This window comes from Gavialis gangeticus, unplaced genomic scaffold, assembly GCF_001723915.1.
Source record: "Gavialis gangeticus isolate Ggan-Ray unplaced genomic scaffold, GavGan_comp1, whole genome shotgun sequence".
NCBI classification, from domain to species: Eukaryota; Metazoa; Chordata; order Crocodylia; family Gavialidae; genus Gavialis; species Gavialis gangeticus.
In genome coordinates, this window is record NW_017729022.1 from 61,037,873 (window position 1) to 61,051,982 (window position 14,110).

At 41.3% G+C, this 14,110-nt stretch overlaps 1 protein-coding gene across 5 annotated transcripts in view; it reads right to left on the reverse strand.

Moving 5' to 3' along the window:
- Positions 1-141: 141 nt before the first annotated feature.
- TNRC6B (trinucleotide repeat containing 6B) overlaps positions 142-14,110 on the reverse strand; it is a 66,484-nt gene continuing 52,515 nt past the window's right edge. For 4 of the 5 annotated variants that reach the window (XM_019515145.1, XM_019515146.1, XM_019515148.1 and 1 more), the window contains 8 exons: positions 13,106-13,243; positions 12,595-12,771; positions 8,658-8,804; positions 8,268-8,363; positions 5,643-5,867; positions 5,084-5,154; positions 3,053-3,192; positions 142-867 (listed from right to left, as the gene is read on the reverse strand). In XM_019515145.1, the coding sequence (XP_019370690.1) occupies positions 477-867; positions 3,053-3,192; positions 5,084-5,154; positions 5,643-5,867; positions 8,268-8,363; positions 8,658-8,804; positions 12,595-12,771; positions 13,106-13,243 (1,385 nt within the window). In that variant the 3' untranslated portion in view covers positions 142-476. The remainder of the gene's footprint in view (positions 868-3,052; positions 3,193-5,083; positions 5,155-5,642; positions 5,868-8,267; positions 8,364-8,657; positions 8,805-12,594; positions 12,772-13,105; positions 13,244-14,110) is intronic. The other variant, XM_019515147.1, reaches the window with a different exon arrangement.

The window sequence follows — 14,110 nt, forward strand, 5'->3', positions numbered from 1 at the left end:
GCACCACCCCCCCAACCCCACCCCAACATGGTAGACCTAAGGACGGAAACACACCCAGTGCAAACAAAGTTAAAAAGCTATTTTTTTCAGTATATATGTTTCTTAGCAACAACTTCCGTATAACATGAAAAAGTGAAAAACTAGAAACTAATTTTTTTAATTTTTTGTGTTTAAATTTAAATGGTATGTGTACTTGCTTCACATTGTCTTTCTAAGTTGGCGTTCATGATTCAAGTATTTCAAGAGTGATATGTTCTCTTTTTGGATTCATATTCCAAACGAAAAAACTGAAGTTATATAAGGGAGGCAACTATGTGCTCAGACAGTCTGTCAATGACCCACCTTTTTTTCTCTCTCCGTTTTCTTTTTTCCTTTTATAAATGTATTTATTGCAAGTTGAAAAAAAACGAAAAGGTCAAGTTAGTGCTGCTGCTGTTCCAAAAAAGGTCACGAGGTCAGAGTTGAAAGTTCTAAGTTCAGATTGAATCCGACCCTCCTCCCAGAAGGTCTCCAGGTAGTAAGGGAGCAGGACTGCCCATCCTGTGTGGATCCTCTACATTTGGGACCCCCCACAAGCTTGAAGAATAGCTTGGAGGCCCCCATAATGAAGCGCCAGCGAGATCGCCCCCACTGCTGCCGCCACCACCACCGCTGCTCCACTGCCCAAGCCCTGTTGACCCACCAAAAAGATTCAAAGCAGGTCCAACTGGATCTGTCTGGTTCTGTCCTGTCTCCAGGGATTGCCAGCCTGCCGTGGGTGCACTTGGGGTTGCTGCAGGTGTAGGGGGCTGAGCTTGTGCCAAAAAGCGGCTAACCTCCTCGTCTGTGGCAAACTCAGCCAGGATGGTAGTGTTTCCCAATACACACCTAAGAAAAAAAATGGATAGAGGTGAAAAAAAAAAAAAAGATCATCTAAAATCCAAAGTGAATACACAGGGTCCAAAGGCTTAAACATGAAATAATAAGTACTCGGAACAATTATGAAAATCATCATGCAGTGACAGAAGTAAGAGGTATGGGGGCAGCCATCAGCATCCGACCACTTTGATTAGACTCTGTAGAACTCAAAGCTTGATTTTTTTTGGAAGGGAAATTTAAGGTTTTAGTTCTTATGGCTGTGAACAAAGCTTTCCAAACCCAAACCCAAACCAACCAGACAGAAATGAAATATTAACAATGGCTATATATGAGCGTATGCAAGATAAATAATCCCACCAAACCTCAGATATATTTAAGAGGGAGGTAACGTTGGATACACATTGCCAGGTTTTACACGCATTTACCATTCAAAAGCATCATATCTTAAAAGGTTAGAAACCCAGGAAATACTGAACGAAAGAAATTTGTTTGGCTTCTGATATTTTTAGGCTTTAACATTTTGAAAAGAATAGGGAGCAAAGGAGTCAGTGCCCAGGATGCCTTGCATTTCCAAAATAACTAGGGATCATTTAGTCCCCCCCCCCCCCGAAAACCAAACCAACCAACCAACCAAAACGCTGCAAACTCCCAAATGTGAGCCCTTTTATGCAAATTCCAAGAGGCCCAAGTACAGGAAACCATCACTGGAGTTTGCAGTTTTTGAGAAAACTTATTTTAATTGTCTCTCAATTAATGAGACAGTCCCATTTATCACATTCTGGTCCTATTATATGTCTGCATTGTAGGGCATCCCCAGGGCTTCAGATTACTTGAAAGAGAACAGAACTGAAGAATCATTTGAAGATGGAAAAGGAGCTACTAAAAAGCAATGAGGAAAGCATACTTCTCTTTTGAAATTTTTAAATTGAAAGGTCTACACTTAAATATCTTTGTAGAAAAGTTCATTTTGCTGGAGCTGGTGTTCTTTTCTCCTTTTCTCTACTGCAAAGTGTGGCCTCAAAAAAGCCCCTCAAACTGTGGCTTATGAAGCATTTTGCTCAGGATCCCAGATGACTTAAATGGTCACACGGTGCTGCAACCCACTCCTTGTGTCCAGGTGCTTAAATCATATTAACAGCCAAGAACACATTGGGCATTTTTCACACATGCTCTGAGAGCTGCTCTAATTAAAAGCACCCAAAGCACCTTGTGTATCAGTGTCCCTGCACTTCAAAATGACGACAGAGGCACTTTATATCTAAAGCTCTCTGAATGAGCTTTAGTTAAAGTGGCCCTTCTGCCACTTTGAAGCGTGGGGATGCCAATACACAAGATGTGGAGGCTGGTCAGAGCGTGGTAATTACAGAATGTTGGAGCAGCCTCCCAACTTGTGTACAGGCACCCATTAAGTGCTTTCCTATGGTAAACGACTACTATCACTGCCACAAAGTTACTATGCTGCCACACAGAGGAGGTAGTAATGGTCTAACACGGTGGTTTTTCAACCCATATGCTATAGTGGGCCACACATGCAACTCTCAATGTGTTAGGTAGGCTGCACCCCACAACTTCCTGTGTATCCATTAAAAAAAAAGTGTATTAACAGGATGTCTAATGGGCTGTAGCAGCGTGCTGACTGGGCTGTATGCAGCCCGCAGGCTATGGGTTGAGAACCACTGGTCTAACATAATCAAGAACTGGAGGGACCGGCCTCTTGGAATCTCTGCAAATATGGATCACACTATGGTACATCTGAGAATTCCTACTCTAGGAAATAAACCTGCTCCACAAAGTGTTTTACCTTTTCTTTAAGCAAAACTAGATTTAGCATTCAGACTGTTTGAAGCTGAAAACACAGTTAACTTCGTTTTCAAGAAGGTTTAAGATTAATGCCCACTGGAAACAAGTCACACATTTTCATAAATGCAGACACATTTGTATATTTGCATGCTGGTCACAACAGCTCTTGCAGCCAGTTGCAAAAAGCCTCATTCAAATAATTTCTGAGACATGGCACACTGTTTCCCTTCTAGTGCTAAATGAAGTATTTTTGAGGACCCCTGATGCGAGTTTCTAAAACTGAGCAGAAATGAATCTTAATCACCTCTTTATACACGGGACTATTATCTAGCGACAAGGTAAGCTCTGAAGGGCAAAGGAAACAGGGTAGATTCATGCTGCTGGGGCAACTCACATGTGCAGTGCAGTCTGGGCCTTGGCCGCCTCTTGTTTGGTGCTGTATCTGATAAGGGCGGTGCCCTGGGTCAGGTTCAGATGGAATGTCAGCAGTGGGCCATGCTGCATGCAGATCGTCCTCAAGGTTGACCCATCAATCTGAGGAAGAAAAGCAACAGATTTACTGAAAGAAAGGACTACTGAATCTTTTTATGATATATTTGAAGAGCTGGAGACATTTAGCATAAATGAAATACTTAAAAGAAAACATAATATTTTACTTCATGTCACAGAAAAAGTATGTAAAGACAGGTGAGAGGGATAGGATTGTCCTTTCAAGCAGAACCTTTTCTTGAGTGCTTTCTACATCTTACAGATCCAGCAGGCATCAGTAACTCTCCTGTGTTAAACATCTTATTTTAATTTAGCTCAATTTAAGCCCATCTTCCTCCTGGTTGAGATTACCCAGGTGTGAGCATCTTTGTATTTTCCAGTAGTGTATAAATTGTTTTTCAAGCCCTTTTAGGGGTGTCAAACATGACAACAGAAGAATCACGTCATTTTGATTACCAGATTTCTTCCTTTCCACCCTTGACATTTCAACAAGATTTTAAGATCAACCAGCAATTTGAGAATATTATCTGAAAAACTGGGAACTGATTTGCTGAATGGTGTAAAAGATTAGGGTCCTTTAATCTCACTCCCCAGTTGGAGAGCTGAGAAATCAACAACTAAAACAATCACTGGACTGCCAGACTAACAGTACCCAATGACTCATGTTTCTACAGCAATAGCAGCCTTTAGTTTTTTCTATAGCAAAGAAGACAGGTTACTTATGTTATAGTAATATGATTCTTTGAAATGTGCTTTAAAAGCAAACTCCACTTTTGGTGTGCATGGGACATATGCACATCAAGAGAGGATTCCATGTACGCAGACACTCAAAGTAGTACTATTATCCCGTTTTCCCCATTCTGCTTACATGACATCTTAAACAAGAAAATTATGTACAAGTTAATGTGGTAAAGTAAAATGGGTGTGCTTTAACCAGAGAGAGATTGGTTCCAACTGTATCTTGGGCCCACCTATAAAAATTATATACAAACCCAAAACAAAGAGGACTGCATGTTAAGTCTGTTCCTTTAACCAATCTGTTTTATTTCTCTTTTCAAGTCATCTCAACATCTCCAGAATATATTTCCTGCAGTTTTAACAATTGCAAAACGTTAGAGAAACATTCCTTGTATAGAAGAAACTTGCCTCATCATAATGAGGCAAATTTCTTTCCCACTACTTCTCCTGCCCTGCATGTCAAAGGGAGCGCAGTAAGCTATTTTGAGGGATCTGAAGAAGATCCAAGCCCTCTTCCCCAGTGATGTTATTTTTCAAAGCTGCACTGCAAGTGTGATAAATTATCCTACTGAACAGTGGACTATTTGTCTTCAACCCCAGGAATGCTGTTGATAATCCTATAGACTTTCGTTGAGCCCTGGATACAGGCTAATTGGGATTGCTGAAACCAGGATCTCCATAGAATTTACTGTGAATGGAAACAAGCTCTAAGAATGGAATAGCTTAACAAGACTGTGCTTTTGGCAGCAGTACTGGAAACATTCTGTGGTTTCACTATGGAAACACTAGAGTGAACACTGGCAGTTCTGCCTAGCTCTATTACTGACAATGTCCAAAAGAAACCAGAGACTTGAGCTATTACAAACAATGCTGCAGAGCATACATTTTATCCACATTTCTAAGTGGACTTGAGATTAATTCATTCATGAAAACCTGTAAGTAATGATGGGACAGTTCAGATGGTCTAATGATAAATACTGAACATACTAGCTACCAAGAAGATGAGATGTGTCACACCAGTTAAGCAATGTTACTACTGTAGTAAAAGCAGACTACTCTAGTATTTAGGCTGAATCTCCAGGTTAATTCAGCCTCGTTAAACTTCATTAAAGAGGGAACAGGAAAATAGCTGACAAACTTTGCTTTCTGCAGTTTAGCACTACTCCCTTTCAAGAGAACATAAGAAAGAGGGAAATACCTGTGGAGTGAGATTGTGAAGAACCAGCCAGTAGCTTGGACGAACTGAGCCACCATCACTCCAGGTGGAGGCTGCAAATATTTAAACAACGAAAAAGATACAACAGTCAGAAGAAACTAAGTGAAAAAAGTAAATGCTTTGACAAATAATTACTCATCTATACTCTATACTTCTTAGTCTCAGACAGACTCACCCACATGAAATGTATTAGCAGAACAGATTCCAAGAACAGAAATCTAAGAGAATACTTCTCTTACATTTAATGTCAGGATTCATTTTTGCCAGAGTTTGTCTGCTAGGGACCTTTCCCACCCATACAGCTTGTTTTTCTACTACCCGCTACTCTACAACATTGGACCTTTGTATAAATCCTCTTCCGGCAGCAAACAGCCCTGTCCTTACTGCTCACTGAAGCAGCTCCTGGGTCCTTTTCTTCACATTTTGCCATGCCACCACAACTTCCTGTCTTCTGAAGGCTGCATTATATCCACACTGTTAGCACTGTATAACATACCCCCTTCATAACTGAGCATTGATGCCATCAGGAGATTCTTCTCACCAGAAGTGAGCCTTGAGTCCTGTGGCCCCCACCCCCTGCCCGAGCGGGGTGCTGCGCTGCTCCATGGAGATGATGGCTTGGGATTGGTCAGGCCAGGAGGTGGGCGGGGCAGCCCTGTAGTGTTCCTTGAGGAAATATGGGTTTTCCACATCTTGTTGGAGAGATGAGTGGGATTGTGTCCTATGGGATCAGGGGACCATGCTGATTTGTAATCACTGAATTTTGCTGTAGTAAAGATAGATATAAAAAAAAGTGATGAATTAGTGGACCTTAAACCCCACAAAACATTTACGTAATTATGCAGCTACTGTTGCCAGTTAAGCCCACTTATACCAGATGCAAGCACAGTCCGGATCCATGCAACTGTTAATATGCACTACACCAATAAAACAAAAAGTCGGATTTGGTAAATACATGTTGTATATATTCTGACAGAGAAACTAGATCCTTTACACACTAATTTATAACACATATTAATATAAACCAGAGCGCTCATAATAATAACACCATGCAGTTCTGCACTATCTTTTATCAGAGGAGTTCAAAGCTCTTTACAAGGGTGGACAAATGTTATCCTCATTTAAAAAACTACTAACTAAGGCAGACGGAGGTTGAATGACTTGTCTTAGTCACAAAATAAGATGTTTGCAGACTGGGGACTCAAATGTTGGTCTCATCACTCCCTGCTCTACTAAGCTAATGTTGCCTCCTAAGAATGTATTCTAGTAAGATGAATTTTGTTGTAGGATTGTTACAGTGATGGGAAGCAAAGCAAGAGGCTGAGTGCTATGACTTCTTGACACAGATGACGATCCAAGATAGCACATATTTCATTCATGTGAAATAATTATACGGTTAACACGAGGCTTCAGAAAGCTTACCAGACATGTACCCGCTAAAGCTGATAACAAATGCAAGTGGGCATGAAGGTTAAGGACCTCCTTCCTGCACCCAGCTGAAAGCCCAGTATTTTAACAGAATAGGAAAACTTCACACCCCAATTCCAGATATTTGGGAGGTCTCCTAGTTTTCCTTTCCTCAGAGGAGAGGAGACTATGCAATCTTTAGCACCTCTTGATGTTACTTGATACTCCCAGTTACTAATATAAATATAACAGGAAGAGTAGGGATTATTCCAGTGATTATCCAGTCAAAGATGTAAGAAAAAAAAAAGACATGGTGCATGAAGTCTAGCAGTTAAAGTCAGAGTTACTTATGCAGAATTTGTACTTTCCAGCCAAGTTGTCTAGCAAAAACGTGCTTATCCAGGGAATAATCTGACTCACAATGGGTCAATGTCTTTTTAAAATTCTAGTTGCTGTCAACAGGTGGTGCTGATTTATATTTGAGAAAAACAGCTAAGGATCCCCACTTCCCAGGGTAGCACAGTAAGAACAAAATTTGGAATTAAAAATGCAGATTTGCTAGTAAGATTTATAATGCATCACATTTTGATCACTAACACCTATAGTGCTCAGAGTCTGGGTGCTTGAGAGAAAGTGCAAATGACTTGCACCATATATACTTAGCTCTAAACTGCTTGAAAAGTTGTATAAATGGAGTTGGACATTTTATGCTGGGGATGAGTGAATTCTAACATCCAACTCAGATGACCCATTTTCCCTGTACCAGAACAATACTTGGTTAGTTGAAGAACATGGGAGTAAAAGACATGTTTAGATCGGGTAGTAGTGCAGCCTCTTAACCTTACTCATTTTTTACTTTAAGTCTTTCCTTTCTTTCCTACATGTTAAAAAAAGTCATATGGAGGCAAAGCAGAGTTAGGTGATGTTCCTCAAACACAGACTTATGAGTACTAGTTTTGACTTAGAAAAATAAACTGTACATGTTATTGTGGAACAAAGCTACATATTCAGACTGCTTCTAATCAAAACCATCCATCAACACACAATGCCTGCAATTCACAAAACGTTTCAAATCTCATTGGATTCCCCAGGTTGCATTTTTTCCAACAGTTACTCAATAGTGAATGGAGTGCCCATTAACAGGAATACTTTGGTGTCCTCAGCACCTACACAAGATGTGGGATAACAGGGAGAAAACACGGACCTTTAATGGCCAGAAACCCTGGAGCTAAAAATCCTCTTCTTCATACTCCTTCAGAATGTGAGAAGACAACAGCAGATGTTAAAAAGAAACATTTCCCTAACAGTGCTCTTGGTTTACAAGGTTTCTAGAAGACTGCACAAGATCTTCCCTTCCCTAACAAATCATTCAAATTCTTTGGCAAGTAGTTAAGACAGGAGCCAAACAAAAAAAAAAAAAAGAGAAGAAAAGAAAAGGAACTACCACTTCCTTCCACTAGATAGCCTAACAGATTCTGGATGAGAAATGCTTGCCTGTTTTCTACTCCCCACTTCCTGATTCATGTTACTGAGACCTTTTTCTTTTGGAAGAAAACTTCAATGAACGTATCTTTTTCCTGTTGAATGCAACTATAATGAAACATCTTCTTATCAGACAGAAAAGCCTACCAGCTGATCAAATCTCTCAATTCCTTGGTTTTTGCAGTAAGCACTAAAAATCATATTCAAAATGGCTTAAGAATGCTGAAGAACTACTACACTGACTAGGCAGTGACCCTTTTTTCAAAGGCCTGCATACCTGAAGTGCTATGAACGTTGGTGAAGGAATTGTCAGAGGCACTGTAGGGCCAGGCACCAGGTGAAGGCAGCGAGGTGTTGAGGGAAGAATTAGACCCTAAAAAAAGGGAAGGGAAAGAAAAAGAGATTGCAGGCAAATATTACAGAACTTCCACAGTATAAGTCAAGTCTCAAGACAAATCCATTTCGTACTAACATAACTAACTGTGACAATGCAACAGATGTGTAATTACAGACAAGACTTGTTTGGCAGTTAACAGTGTAGATGTCATTCTCACCCTCTGTGGTAATGGAGGAGTACTGCTTCCCTCCCCCTTCCCCATTCATATTAACTATGTAAAAGCTCAACACAAGTGAGTAATCATTATTCACTACATGTCTGCATATTTACCTGTGGTGTTGTCCCGCAGAAGTTGGTGGTCAGTATCTACAATGGGAGATGCGGCTGTACCCCCCAGCACACTTCCAGGGGTCACATAGGGATCAGATTCAGGGTCAATGTTTTGTATACCTTTCCATGGCACTCCTGGTTGGAACTCTGGCACAGGAAGTAACAAAAGGTTGATGCAGAGAGAAATGACATTTAGAAAGAAAAAAAAAATTGAGGATGTTTCAAAAGGACTCAAAAGTGGTATCTTTTCTATAGTTCCCTAGTGGGTCATCAGGAGAAGACTTCCTAGTCAGAATGCGTCTTGTTTTACTCCCCCACTATATTGTTTTCCATAGTTCATACATATGAAAGTCTACCCTGGCTCAAATTCATTGGACTCTTGTCCTTCTTTTAGTGTTCTCAGTTCCAAGTGAAGCTTCAGTGACCTTGGCCTTGATGACTATACTACATCGTTTCTACGATTTTTGTTCTACGAAGTATATTTTTCACATATACACTGTACTGTTGGTGCATCTAGGCTTCTGTGTTTGAGCTTAGAGACCTTTTCATCAGTATTATCCAACGCTGTGCATTCATGTAACCTGCCACTTCATGCATTGCACCAAGAGCATAAAGGCTAGTGCATGGCTGACATGTCTCAGATTCCTTTCACCTTGCTACTTCATATGTGGAGATGTCAAAGAAGAGGCAATGAAATGTAAGCTGCAGAATGTACACATGGACAATATCTAAAATGATTCCAATTACTACAGGATAAGTAACTTGTTTCTCTTTCAAGTGACTGTCATACATATTTTCCACTAGAGCTGACTTCAAAAAAATATGATCAGTCCATTCAAGGTGGGCTCTTGGAGTCTCAGAAGAACAGCAACTTTGCCAATACAACATTCAATCAACACTTTCAGAGACTGACACTGAATAGAATTCCTGGTGGTCTGTTATTCAATGGGTGTGTTTCACAAATGCTATAGAAGCTGCTTGACCTATGGTAGAACGTGCTTTAACAGATATAGCAAGATCCACCTTAGCTATTTCATAGCCTGCCCTTGTAGAGCCAGAGAAAGCCTTGTGGTAGAGATCAACATGTGCTTCAACCTCTCTGCCAGAAAAAAAACCCAAGACGAATAACTAAATGGTTTGATTCTTTGGAAGAAGCCGTAAGCACATCTCATATCCAAGGTATAAAGTGATGCCCTCATTGTCAGCAAGAAATGGCAGGGGGGGGAAAATGGGCAGGGTGGGAGAGAAATAAATAAATAAATAATTCCCTCCTGCTGCCCAACTTCATACTACCAGAATGAGGGCATCACTTTATACGCTGGATGTGAGCTATGCCTTTGGCTTCTGCTTCCAAAGAATTAACCCATTCAACCTTTCAAAGAATCAAACAATATCTTCCCAGGTACACTGTCCAGAAGGAAAAAACAAACAAAAAAAACCTAAAGGGGGATCCCATCACCAGACCTCAGTTCTCTCCCACAAATAACAGCAATCAGTAAATCCATCTTTTCCTTATAATAGCACTGACTTGCTAGTAGATCCATGAGAGCCACAAAGGTTAAAGAGTGAGATCTCACAGAGGGATCAATTCTTTATTGGTGGGAATGCATTGGTCAGATCCGGTTGACAGTGTACCTCCACGGTGCCTAGGGACAGGGTGTTCCATTTCAAAAGCTGGCAGAAGGTACCCTAGGAAGACAGGCATTGGCATAGCTTATATGGTATTGGTGAATCATCTTGTATCAAGGAGAGAGAAGCAACACTACTCAGAAGTTGTGTGCGTGCCCAGCTGTTCTAAAGATCTAGAAAATACATCAGAGAAAGTGAAAACAGGTGTCTGCTACAGCAGTTAAAAACACTGATTGCTTGCTGGTATGGTGTAGACAGACCTCATCCAGCCCTGTTTGTTGATGCAAAGGCAAATATGGTGTTATAGCAAAAGCCTGAGATATGCTGCAGGATCCATAGGTATAGCATACTGCACTGATACCATGCTATTAGACATCTCTTTTTCCCCTTGAGACTAACAGGGTCAAAACTGTATTAATGGGAGGCTTGATTTTGGGTGTTTCTTGGACAAGGTGGGACTCCCATGGCCAAAGCTACTTTTCCCACTGAGGCCTAGTGGAGAACATCCACCAGTTTATGTTAGTTGTCCAATACTTCCATGGGAATTTGAAAGAAGCGATCATCTTTTGCTTGCAATCCCCTGAAACTGTCTAGCTGTGGTATGCTTGAGGGCATCATTTCTTCTGGGTTAGAGGAGGATGTAGAGTAAGACCTTCCACTTCTGTAAACTGGATTATTCTTTTGACATGTCCTCTGGTTTGGGCACAGATGAACTGGTGCCTGAAGGAACAGGACCTGTCCAACAGTCAAATTTCTCTTTTCAAGTTTATGGCCAATATAACCATAATGACAAGGTGTCAAAAATAATGGCGCATGGGATGGTGCTTGATATTTCATTATGTAGAGGTTCATCCTGGAACAAACTCCTTTGAGGGAGCTGGATCATCAAGGAGGTAGGGGACGCTCTAGTGCACCTATATGCATGCTTGATGCCTGTTCCAACATGTTCTAATCAGAACATCAGAGCAGATTAATCAAGTCTGCTGGAGCGTGCTAGTTAGCATGCTCCAGCCACCTCAATGTTGCATGTTCATATTCAGAGCCCCTGCACTTCAAAATGGCGGTGAGGGTGCTATAAACTAAAAGATCATTGAACAATCTTTAGTTTAAGTCCCCTGCCACCATTTTGAAGCATGGGGCATTGAATACACAAGATGCTCTGGGCACTTTAATCAGAGTGGCTCCTGAGAGCTGCTCTAATTAAAGCACCCCCCACACCAAGCATGTGTAAAGATGCCCTAGGAGAGTACCTTTGCAACTACTCACAAGGCCTGGCTATCCCAATACTAATTAAGTGGTTGACAAAAGCAAAAAACCCTATATCCACTGGTGATGCCAGTGGCATTGATGGTGAGGGGAGAACTTCTTGTGAGCTCAGTGACAGTGAGATAGCATAAGGAACACAACTGAGGTCGTTTCTTCAGTCATTGCTGATGTAGAGAGAGACTGGACAGCACCAGTCCACAGTAGAAACGTGTCTGCAGTGCTGTAAATCTTAGTTCCTTATGCTTCAGAACATGTCACTGGCAGTGCAACGCACGCATAACCACACATCTCAGGCATTAGCCAATGCCATAAAGTTTTGGCTGGCAGCTGAATGAAATTGCAAAAAGCTCCATATTGTGGCAAGAAACAGCCAAAAGGAACTCAGGTGCAAAAGATGGGACTGCTTTTAATGCTCTCAGGGGAAAGCATAACAAGTGGCAAGGTACACGTATACCATGCAGTTACTGTTGGCTACACAATACTTCCAAGAGAGTCTGAGCATATGAAATGCGTGTGCATCTGCACTGGAAGGTGTGCATCATTACAGCCACTCAAAGCAGTTCATACTGGATTAATGCAACAAGCTCAAGACAGAAAACTCCAGGTCCTCAACCATAAAACCAAACATTTATGTCCTTACAGTCAGCAAAACTTCTGACAAAATTGTTTAGCCTTCATGCACACGTAACAGTATGAAACTAAATGGTACAAAAGGATATTTCAAGTTCTCTCAAGGCAGATTAAAAAGGATTTTAGTCACAGCCCCATGCCCAAACCCAGTAGTCACAGTTCACTTGAGACTAATGAATCTGGAGTAGGTACTTTGTAGTTTAAGCTTTTCTGCTCTCAGCTCAACTTAAGTTTATGAACCTAGGCCTTCAACACGTATTTAAATGTGCAAAGAAATATAATGAACTGGATACAAAAGCCCAAGAAATATATTTCCTGAGACAGTTATTAAAAAAAAGCTGAAAAGAAAAAGAAAAAAAAAAAACCTCTTGGCATTTTAACTAAGGAGTTGGAACCTTTCCTTGTGCCATACCTGGAGGCCAGCTGGCGTTGCTGGATTTGCTTCCAATCTTGTTTGTTGGTGGAGATTTGGCAGGTAACCAACTATCACCAGCAGGGCCCACATGGCCACTCAAGGGGTCACCTGGGATTATGTCAAACTGGTTGTAGGGTGATCCTCCGCGGGCTTTTCCAGGGGGCACTATCGCGCCTGAGAAGCAAGAGAAAGATGCATTTAAACTGAGGAAAATGGGGAGGGGAAGGAACACTGGAACTAAGGATTTAAAAATCAACACAGGAGTACCAACACTTCACACTAGTTTTCCAGCAGTGTCAGAGGCAATGATATATGGGGAGTAGATGTCACCCATCAGCAGCTGATACTAGTGATTCGTAAAAACATGAATAGAGAAGTTAATCAGACAAAAGAGCAACTAGAAGGAAGACTGTTCTATCGGTACCTTTCACCTGGGTGAAAGTGGTACTAAAAAGAAAAGGTTTCCTTTTGACCATTTTGGGAGAATAACCTCAAACCACTCTCTCACCATTTTTGTGCATATTGGCATCTTGTGAAGCTACGGAGGGCAGCCCTTCCATCATAGAAGTCCATTGTTTAAAGCGAGATTCTGTTCCAGCTTCTTTCCCTCCCACCATGCCATAATCCAAGACATTTGAGCCAAAGCCTGTGAAACAGAAAACATTACCATTTGCGCTCATGCTCACTCTCTCTCTGTCTTTTTTTTGAATATCCTTCCAGATAAACACTTACAAACACAAAAGATAAATAGAAACACAATGGTAGCAACTGAAACCCCTATGGGTGGCCACACTCCAGGTGGCATGCAAATAATTTACCTGACTCAGAAGACCCTGCCTTCATGCAACACCTCTCATTCTAAACACTTAGCCACCTCCAGGCAGATTATTTTGAAGTATCCTATTGGCACTCAACTCCAATCTGCAGACAAACCATGTTCTGCATAGATGCCATTATATTCACAGTTTTTTAGCCCAAGTGCATGGATAGACTGCACTACACTGATGTCAGCTGGAATATAAATATAGCATATCAGGATTTTAACTCCAAATAACTACCTAGATTTCACTATACTATAATTTTGTCTTTCAAGAGGTGCTATATAGATGGCTGAAGAAAGGCAACCTTGCTAGTGACCCCTATATCACTGCAAGACAAGTTTAATGTTCTAGTATCAGTTAAAAAAAAAAAAAAGTCAAGAAACTGGACACTTCATAACCAGAAACAAAAATATGATGCCTAGAAATAAATTAGAAACACCAGAAGACTGCTAGAGTCTTCACAGTTTCTAGGGTTGGAAGGGACCTGAACAGATCATCTAGTCCGACCCCTGCCATGGCAGGAAGAGCACTGGGGTCAAATGACCCCAGTAAGGTGGTCATCCAACCTCCTCTTAACCCCCGGGGTGGGAGCCTGCACCACCTCACTTGGAAGCTGGTTCCAGACCCTAGCCGCCCTGACCGTGAAGTAGCGCCTCCTGATGTCCAACTTAAGGACTTAGTAAGGTCAAATT